Raw genomic sequence first — 14,874 nt, forward strand, 5'->3', positions numbered from 1 at the left:
CATATCAGATTACTTCATACTTGATTCATTCTTTCAAGGCTCAGGCCCGCTGGTAGTAGGAAACACGCAAACTCTGGCTTCTATTTTGCACCAACAAAACCTCTTCTCTTTTCTACGTCACGGACACTTGAGCGATGGAACTTCACAAGCCATGCATCGCAAAGAACTCGCATTGCGTCTAATGCGGTTCTTCTTTCGGGAAAGTCTCCAACTCGGCTTCTCGGGAAAAGCGAAACCGTTTCCCAGATGTCTTGCGTTCGACCAATTTCTCTTCTGTCTGGATCGCGACCTGAATAGGGAGAAATTCAACGGCAAGCAGAATAATATCTGATCATCGATTTATCTGACTAATGGCAGTGCTGCGATTATAGCGATTGGTTTACAAATTATGGATGCAACGTTGTCGCTTTTTCGTCAACTAGGCAAAAGCTCTCGGTCTGATTCCATCGTTAGGTCAGCGGAAGTACAACAGGGCGCACTTTCCATCCATATAGAAACTGCCAGTTCTTTGACGGCAAATGTTTTCATGCCCGGTGGTAACGCCGTTTCTTCACCCATGGATGCACGCATAAAAAATGCATTTTATTTCCTTTTTACCTTTATCGAAAAACAGCTAAAGAGAGAGATATCTTCTTGGACCCCAAATTCGACTCATCCTAGTCTCCTGTTCTATGCCTCAGCGCTGTACACCCATCGCTTGGTCGCTTGGGAGGACCCTATCTTCTGTTCTTTATACACCACACTCTGCCAGTATAAAACACAAACCATCGACGTTGGAATAATTGACTCTACCGTGGAGGGTAACCTTACATACAGTTACGATAATGCCCCTTGGCTATATTCGAGCTACACAGTTCCATTTTCAACGCAGTGGTGGGGTGATTTTAACCCTTAGGGTAGCCGTTAAATTCATTGTTTTACGATTACAAGATAGTACATTGGTAGTGATCTTTATACTGATTTGTGTTATTCAATGATAACGACGTGCGTTTTGAACGAGTAATGTAATTAACAAAATTCCGATCATGAGAATTGTAATACTTGCAATCCCTCAGGATCTCGAGGCACCCATAGAAGTAAAAAGTTGTTGAGCCGCTCCATAGCCTTGTCTGCAGTCGGACGTTCTTCGGGATTTGTGGCTAGCATTTCTTGCACCAAGTTATCCACCTCGGGGTAACCAGCCTGTCAGCCCAAGATAGTCAGAGAACAGTGATTCAACCTCACGTTACAATTTAGAGGCACTCACATAGAAATAATCGTTAATCATGGTTGCAAACTGCCATATATCAAGCCGAAATGGACAATAAGGTATCGTGTTGCTCAGTTCAGGAGCTTTTGGTCGGTTATAAATATTCTCCGGAACAGGGAATCCTACTATAAACCTATCAGAGGGCAGCGAATCTTCGGGGAATTGAACAGCTGTCTCAAAATCGATGATATACACGCGCGGCAGTGGCCATATATTCTCAGCAGAAAGGGATATGGGGTCCCATTCAACCACAAAATTGTCGAGAAAGAGGTCCTGAACACGGAATTAGCTGAGCCTCGTTGTTGTATCTTTGTATCTTTGGAAATGACATACACAGTGAGCTATCCTCTTGCTGTGGATAAAAGCAATTCCCTGTCCACATGTGTCGATCAGACTCTGAATTGTGTGCAAAGGAAGTAGCGCTACCTCAAGAGCCTGTAATATCATGTACAGGACATCCTCCATAGAATTTTTCTCCTTGCTTCCTTTGTGGCACCTCCTGATCGAGTTAGACAATGAGCTCTTAATCCTAGGGAAAACCTAGTCCTGTGCTTATCGCGCCCCCCAAACCGGGGAAGAAAATGATTATGTAAAGTGCGGACTTTGAAACGCGTCGCGCTAATATAGGCCCTCGCGCCCGAACTCTTCTCAACGCGTTTAAACAGTTGGTATCTGCTTTAATCCCATAATTTATTGCTTTATGATCAATGTAAATTGTAAATTATGGCATGTAGTCTTTCGGAATACATCCTATATAGTGCTAGCATGGAAAACAACAATTAACCCACTGCCCACTTGCAAGAAGTTAATCATGTGATAAGTGAAGACCCACCCGCAAGTACCGCTCACATTTATTGTCATCAGGACAGAGAAGAAGTGGTGCATTTCTTCTGAAATTTTTGACTTTCATGGCTTATATATCTTATCATGCCGAAGTTTTGAAACAATATAAACTGAATCATATTTATGCAGGTATATTTAATGGAGTTGTAAAAGTTCTATTGAAGTTCTACTGATGTAAATGTTTACCTAAAAATCTGTAATGGGCCTATATATTTAATTTTAAAGGAAGAGCTGCGCAGTTATTGCCTTGTATAACACGCGAGGATACACACTGCAACTGGGATCAACAAACAACGCGTTGACGACGCGTCCTAATGACGCGTCATGGCCGGACCGGATATTCAATGTCCGCACTTTACATAATAAATTTCTTCCCCGGTTTCACTGCTGGCGCTGATACATATTTGATAGAAAAATATGTATCGGTAATTATGTTTCCTGTTGGTTTTTGACGTATTTTTCTCGTATATAGAGTCCGGGGTTACCCAATTAGGGAAGCCCGAAGCCTATATTCCAATAAAATACGTCAAAAAAATGTAGGAAACATAATTACTGGGTCTTATTTTCTTTGAAAATATATATGAGCGCCAGCGGTGTTTGGGGGGCGTGATAAGCAACAGACCACATACGTACGTATCGTGGTCTGTCTACGAGAGACTAGGGAAAACCCCTATGGTAATATCCTCAAAAACTATCTCTTTAAACATGGGTAGCACATGGTTGTTGTTCAGGTAGATATCAGGCCGGGCAGAAAGTTGTCGCATTATTTGAAGATGCTTATGACCCTGACCACCTATTGTCATGATCCTGAGCGTAAAATCCCTGGAATTGTCGCTGCGCGCGGGGTGCGATATTGCGCTATACACTGCGTGATCGTTAAGAGTGGCTGGTAAGGAGATTTTTCTAAGGAAAAGGTAATTGTTTGACTGTGGCAGGCCACCATCTTGAGGCTTGTATGCCATTTCAAAACTTTTCCACAGATTAAGACCATGGAGTCTAAGTACAGGCATCAATGCCTTCCAGTGTTGGCGATGGGTGCCAGTTATCAAGCACTTTTTCCAGGACAATAGATCAGACGGAAACTATTAGAGTATATGAGATTTCCATCATTATAACCTAATGATATCAATACTTACTGAAGCACGCTTCAAACGCTTCTGTGGATGGATTGCATCTCGTATTGTGCAGTACGAGAGTAGCGAAACGAGTATGACCGAGGTCACTTTAAAACCAACATCGATCAGCTGTTCTTGAGGCATCATGTCTATGGTGTATATGTGTCAAGATGGTAGGGTTAGAGAACGAGACGGATGTAAGTCGGACTCGGCAAAAATGGTTGGTCTTGTTATTTGCGATTACTATATAAGTAAACAACCAACTCTGATGATCCTTGAGTTGCCCTCATCGGGGTCAGTGCATAATTTCGCATTTACTCAAGATTTGCTAGTTGTTGTTGTTTTATTTATTATATTTCCAGTTATCAAATATCCCTCAACAGAGCCGACTACCTGTGACTAATCCCTTTCTCCAGGACTGTAAATAGGTGAGAGCTGTCGGAGTATAAGATGGTTATGATAGCTGATGGGTGAGAGAAATTTTGATGATTATAATATGATCAGTTTGGCTGTGCTTACTGAATCTCTACTCAACTCGGTCTCGGCAAAAGGTCGATTCTCGGTGTCTAGGAATGAAGCACGTTTTTTGGATGGTGCTAGTAGCATGACCCAGAAAAACAACTAGTAGTTGTTTTTCTGGGGTCATGCTAGTTGTCGTTATTTTAAAGCCAATATCTAACAGTTTATCTGGAGGAATTACGGAGGAACCCACGCAAGCCCATGTGAGATGCTGCTTCAATGTCCTCGGAGGAGGTGTTGAAGGAGGATAAGACGACGGTCCTGTAAGATCGCGTTGCGCGCCGGCGCTAGTACTACATATTTGAACTCCGAATGCTTGCTCGTTATCCAGACATTTGGTCAGTTTCAAAAAGATATATAGGTCTTCATTATAATAATATACATTAAGCACATATATAAGCCATCAAGTTCAAGCCTACATACAGACCTGAAGAAAACCGGAAGCGCGAGGTACATATCACCCAGAATACTGTCCGACAGGCATGCCGAGTGATCGCCGGGAAACCCAGCACCGACCGTGACAGGCCTGAGACCCTCCAGAACGTTGAGGCCCGAGGAACCTCACTCAGTGTTGTGCGGGTACGTCCAATGGGTACCAGGTACGTACCATCAGGTACGTACCCAGTACCCGCTGGGTACTGTACCCATTACCTAAAAAGATATGGGTACGTACCCAGTGAGCAATCCCAGGCATTTGATGAGTGATTGCACCGTGAGAAAATTGACTTGACCGCAGAAAAACACCATCGCTGAGGTTAACAATGCGTGTCACACTCAACTGGATAACATATTCACCACAATATATGCTTAGAACAGAAAAGATTCTAATCCAACTTAAATATGTAGCTATCTTGTGGAACTTTCATGTTTAGATGACATGATTACCGAGGATTTGGAAGATACGGTTGGGGAGTTTTCAAGCATGATGACCGAGTTTAGCTTGCATGCTGACGAAGACAACAAGGACAACGAACCAGCTACGGTTTCCACCAGCAGCTCAGGTTCAGCAGACTCAGAATCAGATTCATTGGGTTGGATCAACCTCGGACTCAGTCAACTGTTTTATTTTACAAATGACCAATGGAAATCCCAATACGAGCAACACGCAACTATGTCATTCGAAGAAGAGTTAGAGATGTACGACCTTCTTGACCTCGATGCACAAGGCAATGATGATCCAGTAGTTGGGGACTTGGAAGCAGAATCTGACATTGATGAGGTTGATATTGATGAAGATACACATGCCATTCTTTCTCTTTAAATTTTTATTCGAAATATGTGTCTACTATACTATGTTTAAATGCGATACTTGTGTTTATACGATGGGGAACGATGCCCATGAAGTCGTGAAGAAGGCCTGGGAACATCATGTACCCACCTTCCATTTTGGGTGTGTGGTACTGGTACCCGTACCCATGGGTACTGATGGCGGGTACTGGGTACTGATGGCGTACCCAGGTACGTACCCGGCACATCACTGACCTCACTAAACCTGTAGGTTGGATTGGTCGAATAAAGATAAATGGAAAAAGGAGGCTTCAGGTCCAGGATTTGTACTGTTACATGCCATACGCAAGTTGTAGCCCACGTACAAGTTGTACCGGCAGTGGCTCTCAGCAAACCTTTCATTGAGTACTAATGCTTTAGCTTGCTATCGTTGCAAGTCAAAGGTAATAGAATAGATAATGCGGTAATATAAATTGTTGACAAACTTCAAATATAAAAAAAATAAAAAAATATATTTGACCAGTTGAAAGTGAGCTAAATTGTTATGGGAATTTCTGAAAAATCGCTCTTATTTTTTTTCTTTTTTTCTTCCGCCAGATGATAATGCACTTCGCACGTTGGGTACGTCCAAGGTACGTCCAAAACATACCAGGTAGTGTATGTACCTGTTGCCAGAAAGGTGTAGGGGTACATATGATGAACGATTATATGTACTGTGGGAATATGAACTTCACATCTAAAAACATCATCACTACAGACCACCTAATCAACAATGAGCGCTGAGCGCTGAGCGCGAGCCCCAAGCCATTATCTCTGTATGATATTCTATCCCTTGCATGGGCAAAAAATATACCATTGGAAGCTCTTGAGGATTCGTACATACCATATACTTATGAACAACTTATGAACACATCTCAGTTTCTTGCTATAAAATTAAAGCCCAAGCAAGCAAACTTTGAGAGGGGGAAAAATTGGAATAACTCCACGTTCACAATTAAATTTACAGCATTCATTAATTCAACGAACGCCTAATACTGTACTAATACAATTACAAATGAACATATCAACATCGACGCGACGCGTCCTCAGCGGCGTCTCAACCGCGTAACTTAACATAATAACATATATAACATAATGATATGTACGCGATTTAGCAACTTCTAGTGTCGATTTACGAAGAGAAACATGTAATCCGCTGTACATCGAAGCGGTCTAGCCATAACAATGAATTCGCCGACGCGTCTTCCACGTTTCGCGTTGCTCCGGTCTGAGACTCTGAGCTGGCAAGTGCAAGTCAGTAAAATTGGAAGAAGGTAAAAAAAGTATAAAGCCTACTCCAACAGCACCAAATTTTCTCCAGTCAAATACTCCACCTCATCTACTACTCTAAAAACCCAAAAAGCAACCAAGCAACCCTCTTACCCCATCTCCTTAATCACTATCAAAATGTTCTCCAAGATCGCTGTCCTCTTCACCGCCTCCATGGCCGTCCTCGTCGCTGCTGGCGACATCAACGACTCTTGCAACACTGGCGCTGTCCAATGCTGTATGTACTCTTCTAATTCTTCATTTTTAAATTTTTGGGCGCTTGATTGAACTGGTTTGTTTGTAGGCAACACTTCCTATGCTGCTGGCACCAAAGAGGCTAACGTCCTCGCCAGCCTCGTCGGTGTCGTCGCTGGTGCTATCACGGGCCAGGTCGGTGTCAACTGCACCCCCGTCAGCGTTCTTGCCATTGCCGGCAACTCTTGGTCAGTTCAATTTTTTCCTCCGTCTGCTCTGTATATCAATCTTATTTTTTTTTTTTTTAAAAAATTTTATTTTCAGCTCTTCCCAACCCGTCTGCTGCACCAGCAACCACTTCAGTAAGATTCATTCCTCTTCAATCTGATACGCTGTTCTAATGGGTTTCGTATTAGACGGTCTTGTCAACGTTGGCTGCAGCCCCGTCAACGCCAACCTCTAAGTTGGTCCAAATTTTTCGGTGGGCTTGGTCGCAGGGGAGAAGTGGTGTTTCGTGATAGGGTCGTAGCAGTTTGTTGTTAAGTTTTTGGGATATCATTTATCACGCGATTAATCATAATAGTCTTCCGTCCGTTTCTTAATTTGGGACATGAGGACAAGGTGCATATCTTCACCGAATTATCGGTGTATTTTGATTCTTTGCAGTAATCTTTCTTCGTCTGAGTCTATTTCCATAGCTTCAACACTTTTCTTTGGAAGTCATCGCAGTTCAACGACGCGGTATAGCATATAACTCCAAGTTTATCTTATATTATTGAGAATGGTCTATCTACACGAACTGCCCGGACTAGGACATGTCAGTGAAGCTTGAAGATTCGAATCCCAGGAAGTCGTCGACAAACGTTCGTCCTCTTTCAATAGTCTCAGACAAAACAAAATAAAGATGGAAATTAATTATACCGAAGTACTGATGCCTGTGAGTTGAAATGTCGCCTTTCAATTATATTCAAATTCAAGGTATAACTTTTCCAGTCAACTGAAATGGCGACATTCCTCTACAAAACTGGAGGTATTGACTTTAGACCAATTTATAATACCGAATTTCAATCTCACTTCCAGTTTAACAAGTTCTTTGAAGTTCAACACTGAAACCGACGTAACATGAGGGTTAATCATCGGTGAGTCAGAAGACAAACGGTAAAAATGCCAAGGGAAGAAGAAGAGTAAGAAGATAATCGACAAATACCCCAAAAATAACTTATCACTCCCGGGGAAAATCGTAGAGTGCCTTGATGATCAGTGCTACTTACTGATTCTATCAAGATGTTGACATGTTTCCAACTTGTCGATTTTGAACACTCTTCGAGTTGGACATCACGGACTTAGTTGGGGCCTGGCTGAAGTCTGGGTTTGACTACGCTCTTGGTTTGGATACTCATCCAAAAACCTGTTCATTCTTGCCAACCCCACTTTACCACCCCGCATCCTCTGAACTTCACGTGAAATGACTGAAAACATCCAAACTACGAGTTTCGTTCACCAACTAACCATTGCTATGGGGCTGATGGCCCTTACTTCACTGGCTCATCGCGGTGTCTGTGAACTTATGAGTACTTCTAGTAAGAAGAAACTGGTGAGCAACTTGCTTATCGTCAACCCCTCAACTGCCTGAAAGCTTCCAGAACTTCTGTGATCTCGTGGCGTATAAGAACATAGATCTTCAAGGTCAGGTGCTTTACCGAGAACTCTGGAACAACTTGATTCCCACCCTCCGAAAGCACCAAGTTATTCTATGGGATTACGATGGCGAGAAACAGCGCCCTCCAAACGGCGATATGCCAATCAAAGATAACTACATTTACCTTGTAGATACAGGCCCTTCCGGACTCGCACTTCTGGCAACCTATCTCCCACCTGATGGTTTATCCCATGCTGCGCGGAGCACGAATGCTCTTCCGAGGGACATCTTCCTTCGAATTATCGCGGCAGGTACGCAAGGGCGTATGCATCTCGGTATCCTGCGAGATCTATGTGTTCGGCCTGACATTCTGTACTCTAATAATCATATCCTTCCAATGATACAAGAGATCTCTGTCGGCGACTTCACTATAGGTGTATTTCCTAGGACGTTGTATACCTTATTGGATGCTGTTGTTCATTCACGCGTCTCAGGAGACAAGACATCATTTGAGGATATTCTGTACTTACTGCTCCAAGCGCTTGAAGTAAGCTCGTGCTTCGACGTGCAGTTAATCAGTACCAAGCTTACAAGTGCTCTAGGGCATACATCATATTCACTGCAAAGGAGTCGCCCATTGCGTAAGGCCACTTGATCCCCAACTTCGTAGTTATCGAATGAAACTTCACTGACCAATGTGCATACAGGACATGTTCCTCGATAACTTGGCGATCGAATGGATTCCCCAGTCCTTAGTCAAGGCATCTACTACGTCCCGACCGAGAGTCTACCTTATCAATTTTGACAAGGCAATTCAGTTTACCCAAGAGTCACAGCCATCCGAGCGTCTCGTTCATGATCGTCCGCTCCCTGCCGTGACAACTGTATATTATCGCGCTGATGCACCAGAACTGAGTCAAAAAGGGCCTTACTGTCCATTCCGCCTAGATATGTGGCAATTTGGGTACTTCTTGCAAAAATATTATATGGTCAGTGACACCACGCTTTAACATATCAAGGCGGGCATCCACTGACAGTGTTTGAAAATGGTCAGACCACAATTCCTGAAATCGACCAGTTGTGGGCGGACCTTGTAACACCGAAACCAGAGGAGCGTCCAACTGCATTGGAGGCCATGAATCGACTGAACGAGTTTATTTCTTCTACCACCCGCAGCTCACTGCAGATTGGTTTTGCTTAATGACTTCTTTTGGGAACCTCTTTACGGACGCGTCTACATGCTTCTAATGTCGTCAGTCCAACTAAAATCTGACGGCTCATTTGAGACGGGTGTTGCGCAAAAGACTGTAGCAATGCTGTCAAGCACGTTAATTATGATATCTTGATAAAATACAATTCTAAAAACATTGGATGAGTTTATTTGAACAATTTGAAAAGCAACTACGCACATCTAAGTCAAACACAGGTGGTACACAGATTGTACGAGCCTATTGGGCGACTCAAGCCGCCACTGAAACTACTTTTGGGGTTTCGTCGGTGATGGACAACTTCTCCATGGCGTCTTCAAAGTGATCTTCATCGCTGCTGTCATCATCTTCCTCCTTTTCCTCTTCCTCTTCCCCTGAACCTTCGTCATCAGGAGGTTCGTCTTCAAAATCGAGCTGGAACAGGTTAGTAGCCAGTTAAGATAACACACATACCAGAAACGCACTGGATCGAATATCACTCGAATAACTAAACTGCAACTCGGACATATCGCAATGTCTTCGTAATTTGCAAGCTGTCGACGAGATATCTCGAAGCGATCTCCACACGGGCAAGGGTAGTGATAGACCCGCTTTTCCTCGTCCCAAGCCATGTCCTCAATCTCTATCTCGTCATAATAAGCACCCATGAGGTAAATATAACAATGGGTATTAAGTTAATAGCAAAAGATTTGGTTTTCCTGAGATATGATACAGAGATGGAGAAAGAAAACGAAGAGGATGAAGGTGTCTGTCAAAGATTCATTTTGACTCGCATCGAGCAAGAACGATTGGCCAGATCTCACTCGTGAGAACATTGCACAGCCACGAAATATTTGTAAGGTTTTCGGCAATGGCCGGCAATGACTTGCCCCAAGGCTTTTCAAATCCTTGTTGCTATCGCTATCGTGCTATATGCACACAATACCTCTAAGCTTAAACCATACACTCCTTCAAGACGGAAACAGTGATCTCAGGCTCGTCCCACATCATCTAGAATGGTTCGAATCAGTTTTTTAAGTCAACAAATTATGCAAGGAGAACGGGACCCACAAAATGATTGACGCCTTGGATTGCTTTGAATTCGATCCTTTTGGTGGTTTTGTCCTCGTCTTCTAGAACCCAGACGGTATAGATTATACTCCAAGCACTCTCTACACCATACAGATGAACGACATTGCGCAAGTGCCAATTTCTGCTGTTTGGAGCAGCGCCGAATAATGCGTTCTGGTAATTTAACCTCTGGGCTGTATGGTACCCCGGCCCACCAAAAGCAGTATCGCACTTAGGCCCCGGACGGAAATCGGTTACTGCGACAAGTTCATCGATGGTCATCCTCTCTGCTGTGGGCTTTTTGGATGAAGGATGTCGCTTATTGAGCTTAGAAGGGTCTCTTTGCGCTAATGCCTCCATGTCATGATTGAAGTAGCTTGAGATCCAGTGGGCGAAGGCAGACCCTCGATCACCCTCAGGTATGTCGTCGTCCCAGAGCGGTGAATAATATTCTGGTGGGCTGTCGAGTCCTAGAACTTGAAAAGGTGGATCTGCAATGTACGTCAACAACTGGGTACCTTCCAGACTGATCTCGAAATTACTCGCCCAGGATGATAAAAGTGTGTACAAACTTCTTCAATCTGGACCTTACATCCTCAGGTATGGCTCGGTGATTAATTGCATTGATCACTGCCAGACTGAACATATTTCCCATTGACCAACCCACCAACCCACCGCCGCTTCCGGGAGGAAGATCGAGTTCTCGAATAAGTCCTTCGATACCAAGTGCAAGGTAAACACCCTCAAAAGTTAAAAGGTCTAAACGTTCGGCATCTGTCCCCTCGTGAATAATTCTGAGCTCTTCAGCTGTGTAGGGAGTTGATCCCTGGTACTCTCTTCGATCGAGACATATTACGCGCAGTGATTCTTTGCTGGCCACTGGGAATAATGTGCTAAATATACCTAGGCGCAAGCATAGAGGGTTGAGACCTAGACTATACCATAGGATGCCAGACTTACCGCTGTGAAACGAGTGCCCGTGGATCACAAACAATGTCGAATATTCTTCGCACTGTGTAGGCAACCCACTATCAGTATAGTGAAAGACGACATCTTTGGCTGTTATGGTCGGCATTTAATGGGCACAGGGGAAATCAAAGATACAACATTTTGGTGACGTGCTTTTTTGTACTCTGAGCTATACACCAGTCCGTTATTGAAGTCGCGAGTTGTCAGGTACAAAGGCCGGAATCATCCATGAGGCTGCTTTCTTCATGATCGATTTCCTCGATGGTGGTTGATTATTGATCATTGTCCCATAGAACAACTTGCACAACATTACCCGGGTACAGGAGCTACGTTCTAACCCGAGACTGCCAATGATACCTTCTCCCGCATCATGAAATTGTAATCACGTCTAACAGTGTCAAGGTGACTTAGATCAAATGTGAACACTGGTGCGCCTCGAATTATAAATTATGCCTCAGCCTCATTGTCAAAGAATAGCGCGTATGAGAACGGTGATTCAAGCCCGAGTTATTACCCGTTTGCCGTATATGAATTCCGGCCTAACAAAATGACCACAAGCTCAGTTATTAATTTGCGGATAATACATAATATGCTAGTCTCATTGCCTGCGGCTATTGAATCAGGGGCAACGATGCCAAATCGCTCGGGTTTGGACTTTCAACCATAATTCAACTGCAAAATTTCACCAGTGGTCGTAAGATTTTGAGCTAGTAACTCGTTGAATCAAATGATGCAAGAATTTATCGATGCGACACGTAACCTCTGTAATCATGGTCGTATTTTCAATCCGAATGTTGTCCAGAAGGTACTGACTATCCCTGGTTTTTTCCGCACCGGATCAAGGTTTTAGGGTGCGATGTTATCCTGAATCCTTGTTGAATAAACTTGCTTCGAAAGAAGGATAGGGCCATCAACTGGCCATCAAATAGTGTTCATTACGGTGAAAAGCATTTATGCAGTAGAATACTGGCCATCTGGTGTATCGAAAGGATAGAAGATAACTATGGATGGTGAGGATCTCCCATTTGAACCAACGTCCGATGTTTGCCCATTGTCAAAGTCTTGCCACCACGAAACAGAAAAAGGCTCTCCATCGATATAGAAGTAATCCGAATTTTCGACGAAATTCGATTCGAGAATAGAATCGACTATGCCCATGTCTATCGTGCGGCGTTTGTATCGGCGGATGGTTTCTAGCAGGGATGCGAAAAAGGGGTCTTTGGTCAACCGAGCCCCTATGCCATGTGCATACAATGTAGTAATATAAAACAGGAGACTCGGTCGACCCTCGGGGGTGGGCCATGATGAAATTTCATCCTTCAAACTTGCATCGAGGAAGGAGAAAAGTACATGAAAGGCCTCTTTGATATGTGGCTCAAGATTGTTGGGAAATTGTGGACTGCGGTTGTGATCTTGGATTAGGATACGTTCAGAAAACGCTGCAAAGTACCAGGAACCCGCAAGAAAAGAAATAAGACCGTGTTTTTGTGCCATTGAGTTGCAAAGAAGAGAATCTGGATGGACATCGCCGACACACTGCTTCATGATTGATAACGTGATATTGGCAACCTGCCACGCTAGAGCTTGAATGACGGAGTGAGTGTTAAAATAGTGCAGCAATGAGTTTATCAAAGTACGTCGCACCATTGAATTGGTCTCGGTTGAGGTCGGGGTCGAGAAGTACCTCAAATGGGGTGAAGGTGAGGCATTCTGGAAATGCGACGTTCAGATCCGAAAGTTGCATAGCATAGTTTGCCCGGTAAAAATATGCGGAGAGTCTTAAAGAAAGTTCTTTCCTATGAGTAGACAAAAGAGGGAGATCACCAAAGCTATGAGTGTGTAGGAAAAGATACATGTTATCTTGATGTAGAATATCGCAAAGTGATTTCCTGGTAATCTTATTTGAGCCCAAGTATTGAACGAATGGAAATCTATCCGGCAGAAATGCACTGCCAGAGGTAGGTTCCAGAATATTGTGGAGATAACCACTTTCGCGGCACTGATCTTCAAATGACCCATATGCATTAGCAATCTTGCGTAAAGGCTGTAAGGTCATTTCAGATATTTCGGAAAAGCAATGGTAAGCCGCAGCTGCCGATTGCTTTTGGTAACTTTGCGTATCTAGACCATGAACAATGTCATACAAAGGAAGCACCTCATCTTCTCTTAGGCCAACTACGTCGCGCCAATGTGATTTCCCAAAGGCGCGTCGCATAAATCCATCGCGAATTGCAAGCCAACTTATGTCGTAATCCATCCATTGAGTGTCCAGAGCCGCATAGTAAAGATACTGGGTAAAACGGTGGGGTGTCAATGGTGCGTCTGGTAAACGAGAGAGTGGGTGTCGCAGGAGGTGTTTAATTCTGTGAAAAAATCTCCGCATGCTGTCCAAATGATCATCAAGAAGGTTCATGAGAGGGCGAGAGAGAGAGCGAACAGCACGGGATTGGGGTGATTTGTATGGGCATGGGCTAGGCGGTATCACCTGGCCTCTTCCAGGACGTCGATGTCCAGTCGAAAAATCAAAATATAGAGATAAAGCTTGCAAACTTGGTAACATTGCGGTGGCGATCAAGAATAAGAATGTGAATCCAACCACAATAGTGACAGGGATAGTGACAGTCCAATTTCCGGCCGTTATCGAGTGAAGGAAATCGATGATCCCTATTAGGAATAAGACCAAAGAGCACTGCAGAAGGAGAGGTAGTGTTGCAAAGATCTTGTCAACGTGCCATACTATCAGGGATTGGTACCGCATATGATATACCGCATACTTTTCACGTGGTGAGAGTTCCGCAAATGATTGATGTTCTCGCAACCACTGGAGGGAAATTGTACCAATCAACACGGTGGTCAAACTGAGAACGAGGCTGATGAACCAAACTGTATTGATTCTGATAGCTGACGTTTCTGGGGAGAACTGTTGACTGGCTTGGGGATAAGAAACGACGTCTGACCCTGGAGTGGAATCCAAGCGGGTTGCAATTCCAGAGAGGAGAGAAATAACTGCATCATTTCGGTCAGGTTGGAGATTTTTGTACGACTCAACGACGAATGCCGTTACCACGGCAGAGAAGAGGCCGGCCTGGAACACCTCAATAACGGATAGTGCGCTGGTACCGTAGATACTTACAAATATGAGTAAATTCTGAACCTCATCTCTCCATGCGTCACAACGCTCCTTGTCCGCCTTCAACAACGGGTCTAGAAGTAGTGACCATGGGTCGCCGTCTGGTTTCGGAGGCGCGAATTCAAAAGGATCCCCAATGTCCCATATTTTTGGCGGATGAAATGCATGAGACTAGGTCATCAAGTGCGTGAGAGGAGGGGCGAGGGAGTAGACAAACAAGCATTAGAGGCAGGTGGCAAGGAAGAAGAGTGAATGAAGACCAGAAACTAGACAGTAAATACCTGCTCATTCACGGAGCCACGATCGGTATGCGTGCTCTGTTCGTTTATCTGGGACATCAAATTGTAAGTCCTTAATTCGCAGGTTGGGACTCAAATACAAGTTGGCGCTGAGAAGAAAGCAAAACATAAAGGGCAGGTTGA

The 14,874-nt window shown here is 44.0% G+C and overlaps 8 protein-coding genes across 8 annotated transcripts; 3 read left to right on the forward strand and 5 right to left on the reverse strand.

Annotated features, from left to right (window-relative positions):
• Positions 1-1,023: 1,023 nt before the first annotated feature.
• JR316_0012405 (uncharacterized protein) lies at positions 1,024-1,267 on the reverse strand (the record flags this gene model as incomplete). Its single annotated transcript, XM_047898030.1, has 2 exons — positions 1,024-1,182; positions 1,247-1,267. 2 exons carry the CDS (start codon positions 1,265-1,267, stop codon positions 1,024-1,026), a joined length of 180 nt encoding a protein of 59 aa, XP_047742919.1.
• A 2,678-nt stretch (positions 1,268-3,945) lies between these two features.
• Positions 3,946-4,987, forward strand: JR316_0012406 (uncharacterized protein; the record flags this gene model as incomplete). Its single annotated transcript, XM_047898031.1, has 3 exons — positions 3,946-3,989; positions 4,152-4,339; positions 4,599-4,987. 3 exons carry the CDS (start codon positions 3,946-3,948, stop codon positions 4,985-4,987), a joined length of 621 nt encoding a protein of 206 aa, XP_047742920.1.
• A 1,412-nt stretch (positions 4,988-6,399) lies between these two features.
• On the forward strand, positions 6,400-6,919 carry JR316_0012407 (Fruiting body protein SC1; the record flags this gene model as incomplete). Its single annotated transcript, XM_047898032.1, has 4 exons — positions 6,400-6,499; positions 6,566-6,704; positions 6,781-6,818; positions 6,873-6,919. The coding sequence occupies 4 exons, from the start codon at positions 6,400-6,402 to the stop codon at positions 6,917-6,919; spliced, it is 324 nt and encodes a 107-aa protein (XP_047742921.1).
• A 1,002-nt stretch (positions 6,920-7,921) lies between these two features.
• Positions 7,922-9,296, forward strand: JR316_0012408 (uncharacterized protein; the record flags this gene model as incomplete). Its single annotated transcript, XM_047898033.1, has 6 exons — positions 7,922-8,050; positions 8,100-8,406; positions 8,503-8,642; positions 8,698-8,736; positions 8,803-9,084; positions 9,150-9,296. The coding sequence occupies 6 exons, from the start codon at positions 7,922-7,924 to the stop codon at positions 9,294-9,296; spliced, it is 1,044 nt and encodes a 347-aa protein (XP_047742922.1).
• A 259-nt stretch (positions 9,297-9,555) lies between these two features.
• Positions 9,556-9,950, reverse strand: JR316_0012409 (Diphthamide biosynthesis protein 3; the record flags this gene model as incomplete). Its single annotated transcript, XM_047898034.1, has 2 exons — positions 9,556-9,717; positions 9,768-9,950. 2 exons carry the CDS (start codon positions 9,948-9,950, stop codon positions 9,556-9,558), a joined length of 345 nt encoding a protein of 114 aa, XP_047742923.1.
• A 286-nt stretch (positions 9,951-10,236) lies between these two features.
• JR316_0012410 (uncharacterized protein) lies at positions 10,237-11,428 on the reverse strand (the record flags this gene model as incomplete). Its single annotated transcript, XM_047898035.1, has 3 exons — positions 10,237-10,293; positions 10,354-10,879; positions 10,926-11,428. The coding sequence occupies 3 exons, from the start codon at positions 11,426-11,428 to the stop codon at positions 10,237-10,239; spliced, it is 1,086 nt and encodes a 361-aa protein (XP_047742924.1).
• An 845-nt stretch (positions 11,429-12,273) lies between these two features.
• JR316_0012411 (uncharacterized protein) lies at positions 12,274-12,867 on the reverse strand (the record flags this gene model as incomplete). Its single annotated transcript, XM_047898036.1, has 1 exon — positions 12,274-12,867. One exon carries the CDS (start codon positions 12,865-12,867, stop codon positions 12,274-12,276), a length of 594 nt encoding a protein of 197 aa, XP_047742925.1.
• Positions 12,868-12,925: 58 nt separating this feature from the next.
• JR316_0012412 (uncharacterized protein) lies at positions 12,926-14,790 on the reverse strand (the record flags this gene model as incomplete). The annotated part of the gene is made up of 2 exons (XM_047898037.1): positions 12,926-14,623; positions 14,734-14,790. The coding sequence occupies 2 exons, from the start codon at positions 14,788-14,790 to the stop codon at positions 12,926-12,928; spliced, it is 1,755 nt and encodes a 584-aa protein (XP_047742926.1).
• Between the last annotated feature and the right edge of the window lie 84 nt (positions 14,791-14,874).

The sequence above is a fragment of the Psilocybe cubensis genome, chromosome 12 (genome assembly GCF_017499595.1).
Source record: "Psilocybe cubensis strain MGC-MH-2018 chromosome 12, whole genome shotgun sequence".
Taxonomy (NCBI): Eukaryota; Fungi; Basidiomycota; class Agaricomycetes; order Agaricales; family Agrocybaceae; genus Psilocybe; species Psilocybe cubensis.